The sequence below is a fragment of the Oncorhynchus mykiss genome, chromosome 23 (genome assembly GCF_057628025.1).
Source record: "Oncorhynchus mykiss isolate SJ-2025 chromosome 23, ASM5762802v1, whole genome shotgun sequence".
Classification (NCBI taxonomy): Eukaryota; Metazoa; Chordata; class Actinopteri; order Salmoniformes; family Salmonidae; genus Oncorhynchus; species Oncorhynchus mykiss.
The window spans coordinates 18,341,955-18,366,523 of record NC_143044.1 but is presented as its reverse complement, the minus strand read 5'-3'; the positions used below and the strand labels follow the sequence as shown (position 1 = coordinate 18,366,523).

General features: G+C 42.4%; 1 protein-coding gene and 1 pseudogene across 1 annotated transcript; one reads left to right on the top strand and one right to left on the bottom strand.

Annotated features, from left to right (window-relative positions):
- The first annotated feature begins 319 nt into the window (after positions 1 to 319).
- LOC110502526 (gremlin-2) lies at positions 320 to 9,800 on the top strand. Its single transcript, XM_021580601.3, has 2 exons — positions 320 to 1,401; positions 8,497 to 9,800. The coding sequence occupies exon 2, from the start codon at positions 8,498 to 8,500 to the stop codon at positions 9,050 to 9,052; it is 555 nt and encodes a 184-aa protein (XP_021436276.2). The 5' UTR covers positions 320 to 1,401; position 8,497; the 3' UTR covers positions 9,053 to 9,800.
- A 2,355-nt stretch (positions 9,801 to 12,155) lies between these two features.
- LOC110503097 (uncharacterized) overlaps positions 12,156 to 24,569 on the bottom strand; it is a 61,539-nt pseudogene continuing 49,125 nt past the window's right edge.

Below are 24,569 nucleotides of genomic sequence, written 5' to 3'. Positions count from 1 at the left end.
TTTCTATTATTTTACTGTAATTTAAGGGAATACGTTTTATGTTTACAACAAATTATGCTTTGCTTGATTTTGTTCAAATGTGTTATTTGTCAAAAATGTAGACATTTCCTATACTGTACAAAAAGTAAGGCTTCATTCTAATACAATATTCAAAGTTTCACCAACCATAACCTTTAGGCCACTCAGTATATTTTAGGCCACTCAGTATATTTAAGCAATGAGAAACCATGACTAAAGACATTAGTCAAAGTATGGACAAAGACCGAGGCCTGAATTCTGCTGCTGTAGTGTCGTGCCATTCTCTACTGGTATGATGAAATGATGAAATAGTTATTGTTTGGCGAGTCTGACGCTCTTTTTTTTTGTAGACGTTTCAGATCTTTGATAGTGAATGACAGACAGTGTTTTTTGTCTTAGTTCCAGTGGTCAGAAATCAGAACCACACACATAATTGTCTTACTTCTGTATGCCTAAACCAAAGGAATGGGAATGGCAATTTCAAAGGGTCCTGTCGACGTATGGAGTATGGAGTCGACGCAGGAGTAAGACTGATTTATGGATTATGTGATTTCACACACCCAAAGAGAGCTCTGTATTGAAGACTTTCCAGTGGCACTGGAACACCCCTAATCATTTTACCCACCTCGTGTTCAGGTGAGAAGAAAGGTGGATATATGGAAAGAGAGAGAGGGATGAGTATGAAAGTGAGCTAGAGACGAAGGGTAAGCCAGGGAGGAAATTGCGTGAAGGGGAAATGGTGGGAGAGCAAGAGGGATTTGGGGTATCAGACTAAGAGAGGGAGTAATAGAGGGAAGAAGGGAACCGGGAGGGAGAGAGCAAAAGACTGACGGGATTTCAAGACTGGAGAGTCAGCAGTTAGTATGTTTGTGGAAAGAGGAGGGGGGATAAGTATTGAGAAAAAGAGGTAGGGAAGGGAGAGAGGTGAGGCTTGGTTTGATTCATGTTGTGATCAGAGCCAATAGAAAGCCCCCGTCTATGTCTAGGAGGAAGCAGAAGTGAGAGTCCAAACCCAGCAGGAGACATACAGAGACGCACAAACCTACAGACACAGAACTAGGATACACAGACATAGAAACCCATTGGCATGGAAAGAAAGATTACAGAGAAAGGTTAAGAGATAATGACATGTATTATTAGATAATATATATTTGAGATGGATATGAGATAGACATGGATTATTAATAAACTCAAAAATACAGACTCAGTGGAGAGAAACAGGACCACAGACCTTGGGACACGCAACTGACAATCTACCTCAGCAACCACTGCTGTTCCCATGGAAACCAATACCAGGATTCACTCTCCAGGACTGGTAAGGGTGGACAGCTACCCCTAACAGAGACAGGATCACCCCACTGTCCCGGGACACTGTGGCAAGAGGTACAGTCACTGTCTTTCTCCTTCAGGACATGCAGTGGTCCTTGGTGGCTGGTCAGATATTCAGGCTGGAGAGAGACAAGTATAGAGGGTGGGATTCAATCATAGGAATCATTTTCCTGAATGTTAATGGAGGTGATAGCCGTCTGTGAGTTAATGGGTGTGTGGGTGATTGCTGATTTGGCTAATGAATGAAAGACCTTTAGTAAGCAATGATTTGATGTGGGTAGGTGTGAGAGGTATGGTAGCATTAAGGTAAGAATGTAACTTTGTGTCAAAGTGTAAATCCATCAGTGTGCATGTGTCTATTAGAGAGAGTGTGAATATGTGAGAGATGAATTATGTGTGTGACATGAGTGAATGTTGTGTGAGTAGCGAGCATGGCTTTTGATCTGACTCACCGCTCTGGTTACTGCTCCACCTAGCGTCACAGACTCTGATTTCCATGTGGCTCAGTTGGTAGAGCATGGTGCTTGCAATGCTATGGTTGAGGGTTCGATTCCCATGGGGGACCAGTGTGAAAATGTATCCACTCACTACTGTAAGTTGTTCTGGATAAGAGTGTCTGCTAAATGGCTGAAATGTCAATTCCAAAGAGGATTTTTAGGCAGGACACACATCTTTGTCCTGATATAAACCCTTCCCACACCCTTATTATATCCAATATAATTATATCCAAATCCAACAAGCTCTTTGTTCATTAAGCAATAAGGCACAAGAGGCAGTGCTGTATTATGAACACAGTCACAGGTAAATGGCGATGTTCGGCCCGATATTCAAGATGCAGCACTGCCTCTTGTGCCTTATTGCTTAATTCATTCATGATACAGCACTGCCCCTTGTGCCTTATTGCTTAATTCATTCATGATACAGCACTGCCTTATTGCTTAATTCATTCATGATACAGCACTGCCCCTTGTGCCTTATTGCTTAATTCATTCATGATACAGCACTGCCTCTTGTGCCTTATTGCTTAATTAATTCATGATACAGCACTGCCTTTCGTGCCTTTTTGCTTAATTAATTCATGATGCAGCACTGCCTCTCGTGCCTTATTTCTTTTATAAAACTGTTAACGACAAATACAAATAACAATGAATTACATATACTTTCATTCTTCCACGAGAAGATATAGTCCAGACGAAAATCTGGTTGTTAGTTATTTTGGTCATGTTGCTACAAATGATTTTTGCATAGTTGCTATGCAAAAGGACTGGTCATCAGCTCTAAACAAAATGTTCGCTGTGCAGGCTGGATAACGTTATTGTCATGTTTTAGCTAGCAAGCCAACTTCACCTAACTTAGTCACGTCAAACATTGAAACCTGAAGTGACAGTACACATTGACATTAGCTGTATATTTTGTTTGTTTGAGCTTTTTTTCTATTTGCATTTACTTGGATATGTCCATGATAATGACATTGATGCGTGATTTCTCATAAGAAGTTGTCTCGTCTAGTCTGGGCACTGTTTACTCAATGTATTGTAGCTACAGTGCTAGAAATTCTAAAGAGAAACATTGTTTCCGAGGTTGGACAGGCAGACAGCAAGTCTTCCATTAACCCCGCTCTACCAAACTAAATGCCAGGCTGGAGGCAAGGTGAAATAATGTGCGAGTAGTGATAAATACAAGAAATGATTTGGATGGCAATGTGAACATGATATTCTTATGGAGGAGCAGTGATCATTTTCAGATGGAACTGTTAGCAGCCATAGTGTGACTGTGACTTCCAATACAGCACGGTTGGGGAACGCTGCTTGTCCAATCAGTATCCAGGATCCAAACAACCAGATTTAAAATGCATATTAAATATACATTTCCAAACATACTCTCTGTTTTTAAAATTTAAACAATGCCTTGCCTTGTTGGAGTAGAGCAATTGATTCTCACTGAATCTCCCAAGTTTAATTTATTCAAATACCACCTTCTCTAGACTTGTAATCGGTATATTTTTTAACACTGTTTTTCTCACTTGCAGTGGAGGCTGCTTAGGGGAGGATGGCTCATAATAATGTCTGGAACGGAGCAAATGGAATGGCATCAAAACATGTTTGAGATGTATTTGATACCATTCCATCTATTCCGCTCCAGTCATTACCACGAGCCCATCCTCCCCAATTAAGGTGCCACCAACCTCCTGTGCTCACTTGACAGATTTAAGTTATCCAAACAGACACTGGTAGGGACTGTACAGGCCTGTCGTTGTGTGTTCAGCTCCAATTTAGGGTTGGTTATGTTATGCCGTGATTAACTCCCTCTAGGTGGGGAACACCCTTTCAATGATATTGTAGCGATCCTCGCTATATGAGCCACATTACAATTCCCACAATGCGGGTTAAACCCTATTGGTGCAATGCCTCTGGTGGTTTGTCTTTCATGCCAGTGACCCAGGTTCACTTCTCTGCCCTGCTGTTTGCTACAATATGTTGTTCTCATTCTGTGTGTACTGTACAGAGCAGGGTAAACATCTCCACCAATGCTGAGGGCAATGGAGTCCAAACTGCCTCTCCTAACTGTAATAGACCAGCATAGCATCTCTCAGCTGGTAGAAATTATGAAGATGGATTGTGGTGACAAATGGCTGTCCAAACAGCTCAGGGTCCCCTCATGGCATGTTGGCATTCACCCAAAGTTCTTCAAAATGGACGTTTTCACTTTTAATGAGCCGGAAGAGGCCAGTTTTGGGAAATACAAGCCACAAATTAAGATAATGACATGCTTGCACCTAATGTAATTGCTTTCATGTAAAAACACAGAGTTTTGTTTTCTGTGTGTGAGCTTTGGCCTGTTGAATTGAATACAATAATTGACGTGAGTTATCTGTCTATGAAACTTCCTGGCGCACCTAGCTATAATTATAGTCTGGCTCAGGCTTTGTTTTGGCCTGTCTTTTTGGGCCAGTTCTTGTCATTGGTAGCACTTTATTTCAGGGCCCATGTCTAAGGTACTGCTTTGAACTTATTGACGGAATACTTAGCGGATTGGATTATTGAAGGACCCTTGACCTGACATGGTTAATCTGCTCCAATAAAGGAACTATGTACTTTGGTGCAGACGGAATGTCCATCCAAGTGTTGCTGCCCACTGGAGTCAGTAAAGCTCAAGTTGCTATTGGCAATTCTTACTCTGGGAGATGGCTATCCCAGTTTTGTTTTTGGAGTCCAGTATTTGTAGACCCGAGGACTGAGACTGTTTATTCAAGCATATAGACCCTAGTATTTGTAATTGTGCAATAATAGCGTGGTCCAGTTTAGCTCTGTCTCACTGATAAAAACAAAAGCAATAGTCTCCCTCCGGCTCAGTCTCCATGATGATTAGTATGAGAGAGAGAGAAAGAGAGTCAGGGGGTAGATGAGGGAGGCCTCAAGTACTAAAGTCAGGGCTAAAGAGTTTGTTTTGTTTTCCAACAGTCTCTCTGTACACTATCATTAACCCCCCTACTTCCACCCCAACTTCCAAACCACAATTTGTCTAGCTGGGAGAATGATGACGATAGCTGGCAGGGTCGGCTGTATCATACATAGACAAAGTTTGGAAGTGGGAAGGGACTGAAGCCGTGACTGTATAACATATGTCATCTGCTGTGTACACAGTCAGGATATCCCTCCAACCCCCAGGGCCTTGTAAGTCACCAGACCTGGGATAGTCTTATCTAATGAAGGGGAAATAGAGAGACAACACCTTCCAGGACTGAGTTCATACAATATGAACATTTTTAGGGCAAATTGCATTTATTTAACTGGTAAATAAATTACAGAATTATGGATGGGGTTAAGTCAATGAGATGCAGTGGGGACCAAAGGAAAAATCATGATTAGGTTTGACACTGTGTGGTCGAGTGTGTATGTGCATGTAGGACGTTTGTCTTCATGCTAGAGTTTAGCCAGACTCAGTCGTGTGTAACATAAATATCTTACTGACATCAACGCGTAAATTACGTTTAAAAAAGCATTCTTCTCTGGATGACACTGAAGAGGTGAGGTTTGACTTCCCTTGTCCTTCTCATGACCACCATTATCCACAATACACCTTTCATTCAGTCTTCTCTAAACCTGCCACTACCATCCTGGTTCCTGGGTATACTGTACCTAGCCCTCCACCAACCTCATGGTTCCTGTGTATAGTGTACCTAGACCTCCACCAGCCTCATGGTTCCTGGGTATACTGTACCTAGCCCTCCACCAACCTCATGGTTCCTGTGTATAGTGTACCTAGACCTCCACCAGCCTCATGGTTCCTGGGTATACTGTACCTAGCCCTCCACCAACCTCATGGTTCCTGTGTATAGTGTACCTAGACCTCCACCAGCCTCATGGTTCCTGGGTATACTGTACCTAGCCCTCCACCAACCTCATGGTTCCTGGGTATACTGTACCTAGCCCTCCACCAACCTCATGGTTCCTGGGTATACTGTACCTAGCCCTCCACCAACCTCATGGTTCCTGGGTATACTGTACCTAGCCCTCCACCAACCTCATGGTTCCTGGGTATACTGTACCTAGACCTCCACCAGCCTCATGGTTCCTGGGTATACTGTACCTAGCCCTCCACCAACCTCATGGTTCCTGGGTATACTGTACCTAGCCCTCCACCAACCTCATGGTTCCTGGGTATACTGTACCTAGCCCTCCACCAACCTCATGGTTCCTGGGTATACTGTACCTAGCCCTCCACCAACCTCATGGTTCCTGGGTATACTGTACCTAGACCTCCACCAACCTCATGGTTCCTGGGTATACTGTACCTAGCCCTCCACCAGCCTCATGGTTCCTGTGTATAGTGTACCTAGACCTCCACCAGCCTCAAAGTTCCTAGCCCTCCACCAGCCTCATGGTTCCTGGGTATACTGTTCCATACTTAATAACTCTCTGGTCAAAGACCCAGTAGACCCAGAGGGGAATGGGCAAGGTATATGCAAATTTAATATTGTAGTATTTACTATAGTTAGAAGTGTAGTGTAGTGTTTTGACAGACTGTAGTATTTTTGCGGACATTAGTGTAGTACTTACGACAGTGCTTTTTATTTACAATAGTATTCTACAGTGTACTACAACATTTTATAGTAAGTACTACACATTATCAATGGATACTACAGTGTGTTGTATAGTATTCTACAGTATATGTTTCTATAGTAAGCACTCTAGTATTCTACCGTAAACTGTAGTATTACATTTTCATGTGGGACAGCAGCATAACATTTTATTACCACTTGATTTAGCCTACATCATCATCAATATTCAGTCTGATTGGCTGATACACACAGCTGAGAGAGGTAGAAAAACAGAGGAATATCACAATTAGTAAAATAAATTGAGCTAGCTAACTAGCAGATTTACATCAATCATCAACATCATTGCTCGGATGATAGCACACCCTCTTTTCCCAATGTCAATCATTTATTCAGGAGGCACTGCCACTAGCTTTTTACAATTTGTGATGATGAGTGAGAATTTCAAGATATAATTTCAAGATATGATGTTATGAATTTCAAGATATGAATTTCCTGATACTGTACCTAGCCCTCCAACGGGCCTCATGGTTCCTGTGTATAGTGTACCTAGCCCTCCACCAGCCTCATGGTTCCTGGGTATACTGTACCTAGCCCTCCACCAGCCTCATGGTTCCTGGGTAAACTGTACCTAGCCCTCCACCAGCCTCATGGTTCCTGGGTATACTGTACCTAGCCCTCCACCAGCCTCATGGTTCCTGGGTATACTGTACCTAGCCCTCCACCAGCCTCATGGTTCCTGGGTATACTGTACCTAGCCCTCCACCAGCCTCATGGTTCCTGTGTATAGTGTACCTAGACCTCCACCAGCCTCAAAGTTCCTAGCCCTCCACCAGCCTCATGGTTCCTGGGTATACTGTTCCATACTTAATTACTCTCTGGTCAAAGACCCAGTAGACCCAGCTGCTCAATAGATTACTGTGAACATTAGAACAGTTTCATTGAGACTGAGAGAGCTTAACAGGGTAGAGCGCCATGACCCAGGGTCAAGAGCAGAAACTAAACAGAGACAGAAACGCAAAGTGGATTATGATAAAGTCATTGTCCCCCGTCAAAATGTGTACAAGTCCAGGAAATGGAGAAGGGATGTAAAAGTCTTATAGGGAATAGGAACAGCCAATTACCTTGGGGCATTTTGGTCCACATTCAGAATTGTTACTTTATACTATCTATGCAATTCAAGAACAACATCTGTTGCAAAGATTCTTGAGTGATTGACAAATTGTACTGGCATTAACACTGACAGTTATGTACAGATACATACATACCAGTAATCCTCAGAGTCCCAACAAGGATATTCAACTTAAAGCATACTTTTCTCAACACAAATCAGAAAGTCAAATTCTAGAGAACGTTTCAGATGACATTGTGAATTGTGTGTGTGGTTGGTTGTGTATGTATGTTTTCGTGTGTGTGTGTATATGTATGTCTGTGTGTGTGTGTTTACGGGGGGGGGGGGGGGGGGGGGGGGGGGGGGGTTCATCTCAGTCTCACATCTGTCAATCGGCAGTGTGGAGAGAGACAGAGACTTGCTAGGTCACTCTCAGTTCATTGTGCTCTATAGGGCTTGGTCACAGAGTGGGGATCTGGACCCACAGTGTAATGTTTCACTCCCCTAATAGCATTACGATTGGCCTGCTAATGCATGTTTACATATCTGGTGCATAGTTTATAACTAGAGTAAGCATCGCCTAATTATTTCATTAATTACGCCTGATTATTTTATTCAGTGTTTATTTCTGGATAAAGTTCTGTAGCTGAGAAGCACATATAAGTAATGACAAAGAGACATTGACAAATGGAGTTGCAGATGATAGATTGATCTCCTCAATGATGCCTGAAAGGCTAGACTGAAAAGGGCACGTTCACACACATACATAGGCTAAACACCAAAACATTCACACACTGACGGAGTGCTATTACACTGGAATAGATTAAGGATTGATAGATACCTAGTAGACCTAACCTCGCTACATTCTTAAACCAATAGATGCTGCTCACGGTAGATTCACTGCTTATACTGTGAAGGTACAAGGCTCAATCTTGGTTTAGTAGCATTGTTACTAATCTTTCTGTCTTCTCTTTCCCAGAATGTTTTGGAGAATCACTCTTCCAGTCCTACTGGCTGGGGTACTCTGCGTAGCCACAGAAACAAGGAAGCCCCGTCCCCAAGGCTCCATCCCCTCACCTTTCAAGACCAAAGGCAACCTGTCAGATCGTCAGCGCCTGTTGCCGCGGAAACCCGAAGTCCTTTCGTCAAGTCGGGAGGCCCTGGTGGTCACCGAGCGCCGGTACCTCCGACGTGACTGGTGCAAGACACAACCCCTCCGCCAGACGGTGAGCGAGGAGGGCTGCCGAAGTCGTACGGTGGTCAACCGCTTCTGCTACGGCCAGTGTAACTCCTTCTACATCCCCCACCTCATGGGCCCCAGCTCAAATCGAGGCCCAGGGTCCAGCCGGAAAAACCACAACAAGGTCCAGGAGCCCTTCCAGTCCTGTTCCTTCTGCAGGCCACACCGCTTTACCCAGCTCACTGTTCAGCTGGACTGTCCGGGCCTGCAACCTACCTTTCGCCATCGCAAGGTACAGCGTGTCAAACAGTGTCGCTGTATGTCGGTGGACGTGACTGGCAACGGGAAACTGTGAGGAGTTCTTTGGAACCATACCATGACAGTCACCATGGATACTAATGTGACAGTGAAAGTGAACATTAACATGAACATGAATAGCATAGATATGACAGGGGACATGCTAGTACTTCTCCCTTATATTGGGTTATTCTGCATAATCACTTTGATTGGTCACACAAAATGAACCTGACAGGTACTGATAGTACAGAGTGACCCAGCTATAAGACCTTTGACTATATGGGCAGCTATGGTGAAAACTACAATGTGCAGACATAAATGGATGGATGCATAGCACAACACCAACTGAAGCGCAGACATGTTTCAGTTCAACGCAGTCAATCATATGAAACAACTGGGTCCTTCAACTCTCTATAAGCTCATACAGGTTGTGATATTACCTTACCTAGGGCCATGGACTGATGGCCCCTTTCATCTGACTGTTGGCTCTAGAAGGAACATACATATAAAACCACAAACACAAACAAGTTCTAGACTGAAAGTGGAGCTCTTAAGCTGGCTGTGTCATGTTTTACTCGGTTTACCTGGGGGAACTCTCCAGCCAATAAGGCTACGGACTGAGAGAAAGCCCCCATAGCCTGTCTAAGTTTCTGCCTTTTTAATTCAAGAGCCGCCTGTGAAATAATTCTGACAAACATCAAGCTAACCAGTAAAGAAATTATATTATTATATTATGTATAACTGTGGTACTATATAAGTATATGTCAAAAGATAAGACACTATAAATATATATACAATCTATTTCATGTGAAACATCTGTGTGGTCTGAATGCGAACAATGTTGTGGCATTGAAGGATATGGTTGACTAACAATGGTTGATAAGAATAGGCTCAACAACTTTACATTTTATTTTTCATTTTCATTTATTTAACTAGGCAAGTCAGTTAAGAACAAATTCTTATTTACCAGAAGGCAAAAGGCCTCCTTTTGCGGGTGCTGGGATTAAAAATTAAATATCAATATAGGACAAAACACACATCACGACAAGAGAGACACCACAACACTACATGAAGAGAGACCTAATACAACAACATAGCATGGCAGCAACACATGAAAACACAAGATGACAACAACATGGTAGCAACACAACATGGCAGCAGCACAACATGGTAGAAGCACAAAACATGGTACAAACATTATTGAGCACAGACAACAGCACAAAGGGAAAGAAGGTAGAGACAACAATACATCACGCCAAGCAGTAAGAGTGTCCATGATTGAGTCTTTGAATGACGAGATGGAGATAAAAACGGTCCCGTTTGAGTGTTTTTTGCAGCTCGTTCCAGTCGTTAGCTGCAGAGAACTGAAAAGAAGAGCAACTCAGGGATGTGTGTGCTTTGGGGGACCAAAGAAAGAATGTGACTGGCAGAATGGGTGTTGTATGTGGAGGATGAAGGCTGCAGTAGGTATCTCAGATAGGGGGGAGTGAGGCCTAAGAGGGTTTTTTCAAATACGCATCAACCAGTGGGTCTTGCGACAGGTATACAGAGACAACCAGTTTACAGAGGAGTATAGAGTGCAGTGATGTGTCCTATAAGGAGAGTGGCAAATCCGTTGGCCGACTGGTAAAGAACATCCAGCTGCTTAAGAGCACCCTTACCTGCCGATCTATAAATTATGTCTCCGTAATCTAGCATGGGTAGAATGGTCATATGATTCAGGGTTAGATTGGCAGCTATGGTGAAATAGGAGCGATTACGATAGAGGAAACCAAGTCTAGATTTAACCTCAGCCTGCAGCTTTGATATGTGCTGAGAGAAGGTCAGTGTACCGTTTAGCCAAACTCCCAAGTACTTGTATGAAGTGACTACCTCAAGCTCTAAACCCTCACAGATATTAATCAAACCACATGCAAAATCCTAGAGGAAAATCTGGTTCAGTCTGCTTTCCACCAGATACTGGGAGATGAATTCACCTTTCAGCAGGACAATAACCAAAAACACAAGGCCAAATCTACACTGGAGTTGCTTACCAAGAAGACAGTGAATCTTCCTGAGTGGCCGACTTTCAGTATTGACTTAAATCTGCTTGATAATCTATGTCAAGATCTGAAAATGGTTGTCTAGCAATAATCAACAACCAATTTGACATAGCTTGAAGAATTAAACAAATTATAATGGGCAAATGTTGTATGTACAATCCAGGTATGGAAAACTCTTAGAAACGTACCCAAAAAGACACACAGCTGTAATCACTGCCAAAGGTGTATTGACTCAGGGGGGTGAATACTTATCTAATAAAGATATTAGTGTTTTATTTTACATTCATCTTTTACAAATGTTCAAAGCAAAAAGCCACTTTGACATTACAGAGTATTTTGTGTAGATCATTGACAAAAACACTGCAGTGAAATCCATTTGAATCCCAATCTGTAACACAACAAAACGTAGAAAAAGTGAGGCGCTGTAGCTAATCAAAACAATAGAGGATGATGAGAAGTCCTGATGACGTACTAAATACCTTAGCAGCTAAGCTCAAGTCACGGTTCATTTCATGATTTATTGCATAAACCACAACTGTACATCACGTATCATTCTTGAACTATGGTGCATGATAAACTGATGATTGTCACAATGCAGGTTTTCACTGAGCAGGACTGGTTTCCATACAGGTTGTATTGACAGAGTAATTTAGTTGAATTTCATTGGCTCATTTGTCTTTAACTAGGCACTTGCTATCCGGTAGGCAAATATTTATATAGGCCCACTTTTGTGCTCCTCTTTATACTTGAAGGCAGTGCAGAGATTGATATAAATAGCTTATTTTCTCTGTAAAACATGATTGTCTTAACTGGTGTCTTATCTATAGCTACAGGGGATAGGCTGATACCACAACACATGTCTCACTGTAAAACAATGTATTTCTCTTTACAATGGCACCTGTCCAAAAATTATTAGCTCTTTAATTAAATCTACATTCTTACTTTGGACAGCAGAATGCGCTGTTTGGAACTAGGGGAAATGTATCATTGACAGATTACGGCAAAGTGTGGTACTGTGTTAATATCACACTTTCCAACAAGGTGACAACCTGTCAGGCATACATATACCCAGTTAGGTGACTGAAAGAAACAATTAAAAAAGAAAATAACACAGTAAATATATTTTTAAACACAATACAATAGCTAAAAAGCTTGTGTTGATCTCACTTGTGCAAACTTATCCTGGATAAGACCAGTCCATTGGCTCAGATCTACTGACCCAGTTTGGCTTTCTGTGGAACACAAAACAGATGAAAGTGAGTTACAGACATTACAATGGTGCACGTAAATGAATTCATCCGTGCATTTTCGAACAAAAATAAGGTATGCGAGAATCCTATGCACTCAAAGTGGTGACGGGTGGGGGGAAATTTATACAGAGATTTTCAAAACGAGTGAGAATGGGAGAAATATACAAAGAATAAGAAGACAAAATAAAGACATAAAGGGGTTAGGACAAAGACAAAAGAGACAAAAAAGAGAACTCACTATTCCAGAAGACTGTTTGGGTTTGATGCTGTACGAGGCCTTCTCTCTGGCTTGATTGAAGACCTCTGCCATTTTCAGTCTGAAAAGACACCAATAGTTTCAGCCATTTAAAATGTATCTTCTCCTAGAAATGGACATAGGGTATGTTTGCAGTAGTAAAAGGTCAGGCAGTTCAGCAATGAGGTTCTCCAGGCAAGATTTGGGTCTGTGCTGTTTACACACAAGAAAGATTTGGGTCTGTGCTGTTTAGACACAAGAAAGATTTGGGTCTGTGCTGTTTACACACAAGAAAGAGTTGGGTCTGTGCTGTTTACACACAAGAAAGATTTGGGTGACCAGTTTCACTGTTTTAAGAAACCGCTTTCTGATCTACTGTACCGATAGTGCAAGCTCTAAACCATTCAGTGGCACAACTTTCCACACTGCACGAGGTAAAAGATACATTCTAGACCAGTGACGGGCAACTTTTATGGGGGTGGGGGCTATAAAAAAATCTAAACTCATCATGGGAGGCGTCAGTTGCTCGCAGTTCTGCGTACCCACATCCTTACCCACACATACAGCCGGCCCTAGCCTTTTCGGGGGCCTAAGCGAAATTTAGTTTGTCTGCCCCCATCCATTCTACACATTTTGCCGTGGGGCGGAGAGAAGATTTTGCAATTTTATAACACATTTCCTGCCCATTTTGCCATGGGGCAGAGATAACTGTTTTTAATATGATATCTGACTGAGAGTGACTAATAAAATCAATGGGGGCCCCCCGGTCGGTAAATCGACCATGATTTCTACAAGTTTAGATAGGTGGCTGCTAGACTAACATACCAATCTAAACAATGTTTGCTGACATGCTAATTAAGTGACTGTTAGTGACTTCTGATGCACAACCAAATTTTGAAATTACACTCTCAATATACTTTTTTTTGCCTTCAGAAATGTATCCACGAGCCTATAAAAGGGGGGCCTTTGGCCGCCAGTTGCCCATCCCAATTCTAGACCAGTAAATTCAAATGTGTGTGCGTGTTTGTCCAAATTTGGTATGCCTTTGTAGTAAGTCGGGGGGGGGGGGGGGGGGGGGGGGGGCTCTCATTTTATAGATGGTGGTACACTGTAGGCCAAATAGTTAATGATTACAAATTTGTTTTTGTTACTTATCCAGCAAATGAGCAAATACATATCACAATCTAATCTACATCCAGCAGAACAAAACAATTTGCATTTCAAATGCTATCTCTAAACCCATCAAACCACTGGAAGCTAACAGAATCACTCATGTGTTCTTTTTATTGGTGGGGTTAAGAAACCGATCTGGGTCATTTCAACCCTCCTCTCTCTCATCTTATCTATGAATTTGAATGACTCTGATAGGATCTAATAGTGAACATGTGATGCATGCTATTGGAAACTCATGTTTGGGGATCATTCCAACACTGAAGATTCAACACTCATCTATGAGAACTCCTGACTTTCTGCTTGATATTGACCTAACAGGGTTGGTTTAACTTTTCAGCGATATGAAGCTGGAATCCTTAATTGTGAAGCTGACCTATCCGTTTAAGATATTACAACAAAGAAGTTACTGCAAACAACAAACACTGTTTTCTTCCCTCTGACATCATTGCACACGCGACAGACAGCAGAATATGCACTGCAATTTGTTGTTGTTGCAGTACACCTCCACTTCGTCAACAAAATAAAACCATAACAATGGCGGTGGGTCGGACAGTGGCGCTGTTTCCCCTACTGCAGATTCCATCTTTAACTTCTATAGGAAGCAAAATGTCGGTTTGTCTTATGCTTCTCCCTGCTATGAAATGATTACATAAAACATATACTGCATACTGGGATTAATGGTGTTCGGTTGCTACAGCATCCGTGGTTGTTACAACACACACCCTTCTCTATTGTTTCAAAGGGAGTTGAAGAGCTCAATGTGCACTACATTTGACCTCAGTCAAGGTGCTTTATTCTACACATTAAGCTGACAGATGACTTCAATTGGCTTGTCAAGGTAATGTGCTTGAAGGTGAATGTGAAACAGTATGTTCATTGTGTTCATGCACAGGGGGATATAGTAGTGCAGTAGACATGTCATTTTGACATGTACAGTCATTCTGTGGTAGGTCTGTAGAAGGTCAGAACATACATTGTACAACAATCCCCAAAGAAAGAGTGGCTTTCATTGAATAGGATAGACTCAACACACATGAAAGAACTGCAAAGTGTATTTTACACCAATCCTTACGGTTCCTGTAACATTCTTTGTTTTCCTTCTTCCAAAGGTCTTTGAAATCAGTGGAGAACTCATGCCACACCGAGAACAGCGTGTTGGGAGACACTTCCTTCTCACCTGCCTTAGCCTTGACTGAAAAGAACAAGCTAAACTGCAAGAAACTGAGGATAGACAGAACAAAAACATGAAATCAAACCTAAAATACCAAAATTACAACAATAGATTACAGAAAGACTAAGTCATTGTGAAACCTGTATGCTTATAATAATTATGCAAAATGTGAAAAGTAAAAAGTTAATCTTAAGACCATTTCATGCATTAAACTTGATATGGAAGTATACTAAATAGAGGCGACTGGCCATTTCGTAATAAAACACAGCAAATATTAGAATGTATTAGCTGCCACAATGGCATTCTTTCCTAAGTCGATAACATAAATATTTTCCCTCCACAGATACAGTTCTAGGCGTACAGGTTATAAACCCTTAAAAGGAAATGAATCTTGATGTGCTCAAGTCTCAAGAGGGACACACACATAAAGAAAGGGAGAGAGAGAGAGAGAGTGACAGAAAGGAGAGAAAGATAAATAGAGGAAGAGAGAGCACACGTGAAAGTGACAAATGCCCTGGCGTTGCGCTTGATCAATGCTCTGGACAGGTTGGGGACCCTTTGTTTGGAGTTTGGAGGGAACACTTTCCTGCCTAGTGTTAACAGAAGCCCGGAGCCAACGCTGTCTACTCTGGCTTTGCTTAGGTAAACAACACAGACACTGGAGGCCTTCAGTCTATCATAGGACCCGCAGTCAAGGCCATCTAGAGGTAGAGGTTCCATGTAGCCTCGGGATCTAAACATCGACACAGGACCTGTACGTACTGGCATGCAGTAGTAGAGAATAGAAGTGAGTGAACTCAGCTCGCTGTATTGAAAATTGTTCTGACACAACATTATCCTTTGAGCCAATGTTATCATACTGCAGCTCAAACATCTTTAAAAAAAAATGTTTCTTGTGCCTCCAGATCAGTTTTAGCTATAAAAAGAAAACATAGTCAGAATATAGGCATACGGTAGATAACAAGCCACTCAACAGGACAACATCAGGAAGTGAAGTAGTAGGCTATGTAAAGGCAAGGACAGCAGTAATGGATCATTATAGAAACATGTGGCACTCCAGCCCATGAGCTAGTTACTAGTTAAGTCATCATGGACAACATTAAGCTACATTGCGGTGATGATAACAATGTGGTTACACGTAAGGCATAGAACAAGGTTTTATTATCAGTACTGAATAGATTAAACCATTTTCAATAAAGGCAGAATGATTGGTTTTGCATATACAGACGGTTTACACAGGATTTCACACATCAACATTATTAACACTTGCTGTCATTTTCAGGGTTAGTTCATGTAATTGAGTGTTGAAATGATTGTGGTGGCACCACTGATAGATGAACTCCATGGTTTTCTGGGCAAGTATTCTTTGTGTACATTTAGTATTATTGAGTTCAGTAAATTATTATGAAATGTCCTCAAACTCGTCCACAGAATAACTTGATATGAGAGAGCAGCATCACATTGTGCAAAGCCTCAAACAGGCAGAGGAATTCCAGAGGATATCCTTAGCCTTAGGAGGGATTTTTTCATAATTCTCTCTCTTTCCAGCTAACTTCATAGAGATATCGAGGAAGTCTGTGCTACTGTAGCCTAGGTGGTCCGGTGAACCAATGTTGTTTGAGACCTGACTTGCATTAGCTCCCAGAGATAATGCCTATAGACCAAGGTTTTAGTTTAGCAGGCTAACACAGTCTTGTAGTGTGCAATGAGCAGAGGAACATTTTAAAGCTAAGGTGAAGTGTAAGAGAGTTGGTTCAGTGAACTACAATGGTGCTTGGGCTAACAACCAAGTATTTTGGTGTGCAGTCGACCCGGGTTCAAACCCAGCCTATCGCATGTGCGTGTCTCTCCAGTTATATTGGTTTTGCTTTCACACACAATTCTAAGAAATGTCTTAGTAGCTTTCAAGAGCATATTCCAAATCCGTAGCAGCCTAAAACCGTTTATTGGTCTGAAATTACCCATAACCTCTTCATAGCTTTCCAAGACATCCACTAAAGCAGACGATCAGGAATCTCTCCTGGCATGGATCTCTGGCCTGCCTTTATTCAGGGAATATCAAATCACTGTGTGTAATTGAAGCCAGAGCCACATCTAAGGAACCCTGACATGTCCAATGGGACGATCACTTTTGTCCACGGCTCCCCATACTAAATCATCCTATAACTGATCCCCATTTTTACATCTGCTTTCTGTTGCTCATCAATAACCAATCAGAAATCAGAACAGGATGGATGTCATCAGATCAATGCAACAACAGTCACCAAAGGAGTATGGAATCCATGATGCAGTGAATCAATATAGTGACCCATTTGAGTTTTACAGTGCTAGTCTAGAGGTTTCAAAATACATTTAGGACAACAATGAATAGATCTTATCTGACATGATGTTACGTGTAGATTAGGCCTACTCCTGGAGACAACTCTACTAGCCAAGGCAGTAGTCAGTCCCCTGAAGAGAGCATGCAGCTAGTATAACTAATCGTTATTTACATCAGAAACAGATTATCACATGGCCAATGTTCTGTTCAGAGGAATAGAGGCTCCATCAAAGGCATCGCACGCATGAGAATCTGTGAAACCAGTGGGGAAAATCGAGCTAGACCAAACAGTGCCGTTCCTACGAGTCCGCTTCCACTGTTATTCTGTGGTTAGTTTCATGGTCAGAAAATAAACAAGAGTGGTCGAAACTGTGGAGCCAGAAACTGTTTAACCCCGGGGTCTGAAATTATAGAAATAACACAAATAAGACATTGCTGTTGTTGCTTTTTTTTCTGCAGTGGAGGCACCCAGTGAATTTCGTCTGGAGCCTTCCAAGTCACATGTCAGTGTTATATCGAACATTCCTCTCTCTGTGGACAACCTCGTCATTTGCCTCAAGGGAAAACCCAATATTTCTTTCAGAGGGACACTTTCATCCAGGCTTCCTTTAAACTGCGACTCAAGGACAGAGAGCGACATAGTGGAAGAACATGTGTTACAAATTACCAACTCTCATTTGAATACAAAAGCACTTGAGAAAGGGTCAGTGAGCTCAGTCTTACAACAAGAATGGAAACAGTTAGCTAGAAATAGCCTGCCGCAAAGCCCATGTAAAACTGCCTAGAAAGACATCCCACATGTTTTAATAGACATGACAACCAAACCTTACACTTAAGAGTTGTGAAACATTCATCAATAAACATTTTAATCTTGGCTTTACACAATACTTTGTCTGTTCTGATGAGAATAGTTCCATTATTTTAGAGTTTTGGAGGCTTTACTTCAGAGGTAAGTTAGTTAAAGGGTCTGATATGCAGGGGCGAAAGGTACTCTTTCACGGGAGGTTGTTGAATGGGTCTTCGTGGGAAGGTGATAACAATCACACTGTGGTCAAATGAAAACAAACATGGCCGATCGCAGAGGGAAGGTGGATTCATCATCAACCCTCGTTCCACTGCTAATTCATCATCTCTGTTTTAACTGCTCTCAGGGTAAACAGCTCCCTCCAAGTGTTTATTTTATGTCCTGATATGATAGAGGGAGGAATGGAGATGAACAGAGAGTAAACAAGTGACGGCGAGAGAGGGGCTTCTTCAGAAGGTAGATAGAGAGAGACAGATAGTGCTGAGGAAGGAGGATAAAAAAAGAGGTGAAACTGGGGTAGAGGTCAAGGACCGGATAGGGAATAGTAAGAGCAGAGGGAGTGAAAGAGGTGAAGAATGAACAGGAGGAGGAAAACAAAGATAAACCAGGTTGCCATTATGGTTACACTATCAACCTTGAAAAGTTAAAGGAGAGCCGCACACTCTAGGAGCTCAGATGCAATAATTTAATAACCTAATATCCACCGTTTCGACAGACACGCTGTCTTCATCGGGGTATAAGAGAGGGGTACAACAATTGTCAGATTAATACTGCCATTGAGAAAATTCAAAGCAAACCGAGACATTATCTTTTTCAAGGACAGTCTCGCAAAAAGAAGCATTCTTGTGTTCTAACTACTCGCTATTCAAAGTGCTCTGAACAAATTAAGGGAATCGTTCACAAACAGTGGCACATTCTAATCAGGACCCTTCCTTGGTCATATTCTCAGGACAGAAATCTCAGAGATCAATTGATAAACTCTGATCCCTGCCCAACGTCTATTTACACTCCTACTGGATGGAAACTACGAGTGTAATGGATGTGCTCAATGCAATGGCACTTATAAATGTAGATCCTTCAGATCCCAATTAAAGGTGTTATCACGTGCTCCACTACGGCCGTTATTTATCTAATAACTTGTCCTTGTGATAAAAATGATGTGGGTAAAACAAAGCATAAATTAAAAGTATTAATCTCGTAGCGTCATTAGGTGCAAAAAAATCAACTTATCCAGTTGCGGCCTACTCGATTTTGTACCTAAGTTATATCAGCATCGAACATGTCACTCTCCCTAGGAGAGGGGGTGACCTCGACAATTTATTGTTAAAATGAGAGGCTGCCTGGATCTTTAATTTGAAGACCCTTGCTCACTTCGGCCTCAATGCAGACTTTGATCTGAAGCCATTCTTGTGATTATTGTGATTTTGCAGTTTGTAAATGTCTGTTGGCCTCTGTAGCCAAATTGTATCTATGATCGTATGCTATCCATTCATGGCATGTTATTTTTTTTATCTATCGGAGAATTAACCAATGATATCAGGCCACCTCAGGCCATTATTACAAACACCTGTGTGTGTCCTTTGACACTATATACTGTAAACTAGTCACCCTGCAGTGTTTGTCATTATACCCTGATGAAGACAGCTTGTCTGTTGAAACGTTGGATATTAGGTTATTAAATGATTGTATCTGAGCTCCTAGAGTGTGTGGCTCTCCTTTCATTTTTCAAGTATTCTACTCCGCTAGCTAGCACCTCGCCTAAATAGGTGTTTGTATCTTTCGCCTCGAGATAACACTATCTACCTTGTCAGGGTCCAATTCTGCCAACAGCCCTCATGATGTGTTCATATTTGGCCTGGATGTACATCATCTATAGTTTGGAAGGATATCAGCTCCTACAAGAGAAGAAAGTATCTGTTTTTTATTCAATAAGTATCTGTTGGTATTGTCTTGCGAAGGCAATTGAATTTAAGTGCTGTCCTACCTAGTAGCCTACTTAATCATTGCTGTTTGAACTGTCTGTTCGCTCATTATTTGTGTCCGTTTCTGTGGACTTAGTTTCAGGCCTATTTCAGCAATCGTCTTGTGTTGTAAGGGGTGTTTTCTGTGTTTTCTTCAACTCTACCAGCAATTAGTGGTGGGAGCTGCATCTTTCACCTCTGCTGGGCAATACACGATTAGTGTTAGTGCTTCAGTCTCCGAGTGTTTATTCAGTGGCAGCTGGCGGTCTTGTCAAGCGGTGGTGTTGTCGCTGAAATGAAGACTTTCTGCCAAGCGGTTTGAGGAAGGAAAGAGGAGGAAGGCTCCACATCACTCTCTCACTTGAGTATCTCACCTAGTTATCTTCTGATGATCCAATTTGGCTCTTTTGCAGCTTTGTCAAGTATGTGTGTGTTTCCTATCCCTGTTCTCTTCTCTCCCTGTAGGTTTTACAGACGCTCCCCACCCCTTGGCTACATTCCCTTCTAATTTAGTATACCCTGCCCACTCACTAGAAGCTGTTCGCCTACCACCTCCTGCCCCTTGCTCTGCTCTGCAGAGGACTTTGTCGACCAATTTGAAAAAAAGGTTTACGACATCTGTTCCTCGTTCCCTTAGCCTACTGACTCCACTGGTCCCACTCTAACAGAACTACCCTACACTTTGACCTCTTTCTCCCCTTCCTCTCCAGATAAAATCCTGCGACTAGTGATGTCTGGCAGCCCGACCACCTACCGACTTATCCACATCCCCTCTTCCCTTCTCTAGACCATCTCTGAAGACCTACCATTCCTTACTTCCCTCATCAACTCATCACTTGCTGCATCCTCTGACTTCAAGATGGCCAGGGTTGCTCCCATCCTCAAGAAACCAACACTTGACCCCTCCAAAGTAAAAAACTACAAAACGGTATCCCTTCTGTGTTTTAGTTCCAAAACACTTGAGCATGCTGTCTATGACCTATTCTCTCGTTATCACTCTCAGAATGATCTTCTTAACCCTAACCAGTCAGGCTTCAAGGTGGCTCACTCAAATGAGACCGCTCTCCTCTTATATTCCTACCAGCAGGCGTGGAGAGGGTCTGTGTCTGTTCCAACTGCTTCTCACTACTTGTGTCCTTCAGTCCTCGATTATTTACACCAAGTCACTCGGCTCTGTCATATCCTCACATGGTCTCCCCTATCATTGCTATGTGGATGACACTGAACTACCCCCCCCCCCCCCCTTCTGACACCCAGCTGGCGACGCACATCACTGATTGCCTGGCAGACGTCTCAGCTTGGATGTCGGCCCACCACCCCAAGTTTAACCTCGACAAGATGTAGCTGCTCTTTTTCCCGGGGAAGGCCTGCCAGCTCCAAGACCTCTCAATCATGGCTGACAACTCCATGGTGTCCCCTTCCCAGAGAGCAAAGAACCTTGGCGTGACCCTGGATAACACATCATTCTCTGCAAACATCAAAGCATTGACATCCGTAGAGTATGACCTTTCCTCACACAAGAAGCGCCACAGGTACTAATCCATGCACTTGTCATATCCCGTCTAGACTACTGCAACTCTGTTGGCTGGACTCCCCGCTTGTGCCATCAAAACCCCTGCAACTTATCCAGTACGCCACAGCACGCCTGGTGTTCAACCTTCCCAAGTTCTCCTATGCTACCTTGCTCCTCCGCACACTACACTGGCTTCCAGTCGAAGCTCACATAATCTTCAATACCTTGGTGCTTGCCTACGGAGCAACAAGGGGAACTGCCCTTCCCTACCTTTAGGATATGTTCAAACCCTATACCCCAACCCGAGCACTCCATTCTGCCACCTTTTCCTACTAGCACTGACTTTGCAGATAACTACTTTGTTGAGGGAAAATGTACTTTCTAGGATTGTGAAACATTGTTGTCTAATGATGAATTCACTAATGTAAGTCACTCTCGATAAGAGCGTCTGCTAAATGACTCAAATGTAGGTCTGCTCTTGAAATATCTTTCAGACAGAGGTCAAAGGCTCAACTACCAAGTGCTGCTGCAATCTATCATAACAGATGGAAAAAGTTGAAACAATAGCCTTGAGTTATTCAATACAGCCTGGGATAAGCAGAGGTCCCCATGGAAACTGCGTTGAATGATGGTCTGTACACATCTTCCTTCCAAACACTGTACATTAACCAGGAGAGCAACTGAGACATCAGTCTTGGCTGGACAGATGCAGTGTAGTCTAACCAAGGGTTAGCATGATGATCAATGGCCCATCTCTACGTTCTATTCTATATACAGTGCCAAGATGGCTTCCTCATTTCAGGTATTCTGACACTGAACATAATCCAGGGAGATATCTGAGCCATTAGTCATTGGCCTTCGTCTTTGGGGCAGCTATAGTTTAGCTAACCAAGGATAAGGGGGATCAATGACCCATCTTGAAGCTTGACTCTCAGTTGAAAAACCAAAATGGCTTCCCTTGTCAATGATCAATGGTCCATTTGCCTCACCCACAACCCCAAATGGCCTCAGTGATTGAGTCATTTGTAAAGTAACCACAAGTGGGACACCTTCACTCAGAAATGCCTCTATCTTCTCCTTAAAGGGTTGCAAGTGCTCTCCAGAAGAGACCTGGTTGACCATCTCTGTCTCGGCCGAGCATACTGGAGTGGAGGAGGAAGAAAGAAAAACATGTTTTGATGAGTTTTTCTGTCCAACAAAGAATGAGCTTGTAAATCATAAGACCATTTTTGACATTGCAGTATTACATTCTACCTGTTTATGTAATTAGAGCTAACTACCAAACATAATGGAACGGGCTAAGCTAACCAGTCATGATGCATTCCCATTCACCCTACTACTTTTCTCCAAACAATGAGTGATGTCCTTGGAACCTGCAGACCCCTTAAGCATCCCTTGGAGCACTCCAGAGTCATGGTCCATCAGCGCCCATGATGAATCCAAAAAGTGCATGTTAGAGTTCCCGAAGCTAATTGTTTGACCACATGGCCCCCTCTGTGGAGGTAGTTAGCTAGCTGTTGTCCTGAGGGCCATCCCAGCCCACTGCTATGGGATGCCTACTCAACCTAACCCCCAGGCAACTGTCATTGAAGCCCACATCTGTTACAGCACTCAGCTGGTCCCTGTAAAGTGAACCCTATACAGTTTGTGATGAAGCATTTATGTGCGCCATCATGGTACTCTGCCATGTAGGTTAGTGTATTTCGTCATGAATCTTGTTCTGGAGGCAGCTCTGCAGAATGGTCACTGGCTGGTACGGGCGCAAAGTCATACAATTTGATTTTAAACCTAACTTTAACCCTAACCACACTGCTAACCCTAATGATTAACCTTAAATTAAGCTATTTTTTGGCAGCTTGCTATCTAAGGAGAAATCACTAATTTCTGCCTCCAGGACAAGATTCATGACAATAAATGTCAACCTGCCTCTGCTATTGGGAATGAGCAAGCAAGTCAGTATCCCAATGGACCTGGTCAACTCGATCTTCACGCACTACAAATAATGAGATGCTTCACAAGATTGATTGCAATGCAGTAAAAAACATAGTTGGCAAAATACAAGCCTTGATTGGTTTAACGGTAAGATACGTGATAGAGAACAGAGGAGATTTGGGTGATTATTCTTGATCGACACATACAAAAAGTTGTACTCCGTTAGCATTAATGTTTCCCCACCTGACCCCTATAATGTGTTAATGAGTTAGAACTGAGTAATGAATGTACGTGTTTCCCCATTCAGTCATTCAATCGGTCTCATAGGGAATTTGTTTAACCGTGAACTTGGCTTTAAATGTTTCATCTGATTTCCACACTTCATCATGGATTTTTGTTGTTCCCTAATTCCTACTATTTGACTCATGTTACCCTGGGGAAAAAACTTGAAAGACTTTCAGCCTAACCCTAGTCTGATCGAGGTAATTCCCTGTAAACCTCTAACATGTTTATAAGTGCTACCTGGACTCATATTATATGCGAAGTGACCTAGTATTTGGTTTGAAGTATTATGAAAAGGATACACAGACTTACAAAAAAATATTCTGTTCTTGTTCAACTAGATGGCAGTCAAACATTATTGCTACCCATACAGTACACTGATGGCTTTTATTATGGGACCTTCAGATCTTATGGTTTGTAATGTGCGTATGCGGGTGCTGCATGAATAAGGCGGCCTCTCCAGGCCCTTGACTCACTCTGAGGGACATGAGCTGGAGCACAGGTAGAAGAAGCACCCTGAACCTTCATTTTTTTTGGAGCTCTGTGTTGTGAGGACAGTAAAAGGGCGCCTAGCAGATTCTGGAGGAGCCTACTCCGGACTCTCCATCTGGTTCTAGTTTGGGGGTTTGTATGACAAACAGATGCTATCTGTTGACCCTGTTTTGTGATCAAAACATCACTATGTCTCGGCAAACTTTGAAGAATTTTCCGTTATAGAGATACAGGAATGCATTTAAAATAAGTAATACTTTCATAAATCCTACACAACGGTATCATAAACATGATGTGACACCTGTCATAATCAACGTTGATTCAGGTTTACTACCTACCGTTCAACATATATAGCTCAAGGATTATAAATAGAGCTACAAATGGACCAGAATATATTTG

Bases quoted from the DNA above. Each gene is read 5' to 3' on its own strand.
- LOC110502526 (XM_021580601.3), top strand. From the start codon at position 8,498: ATGTTTTGGAGAATCACTCTTCCAGTCCTACTGGCTGGGGTACTCTGC.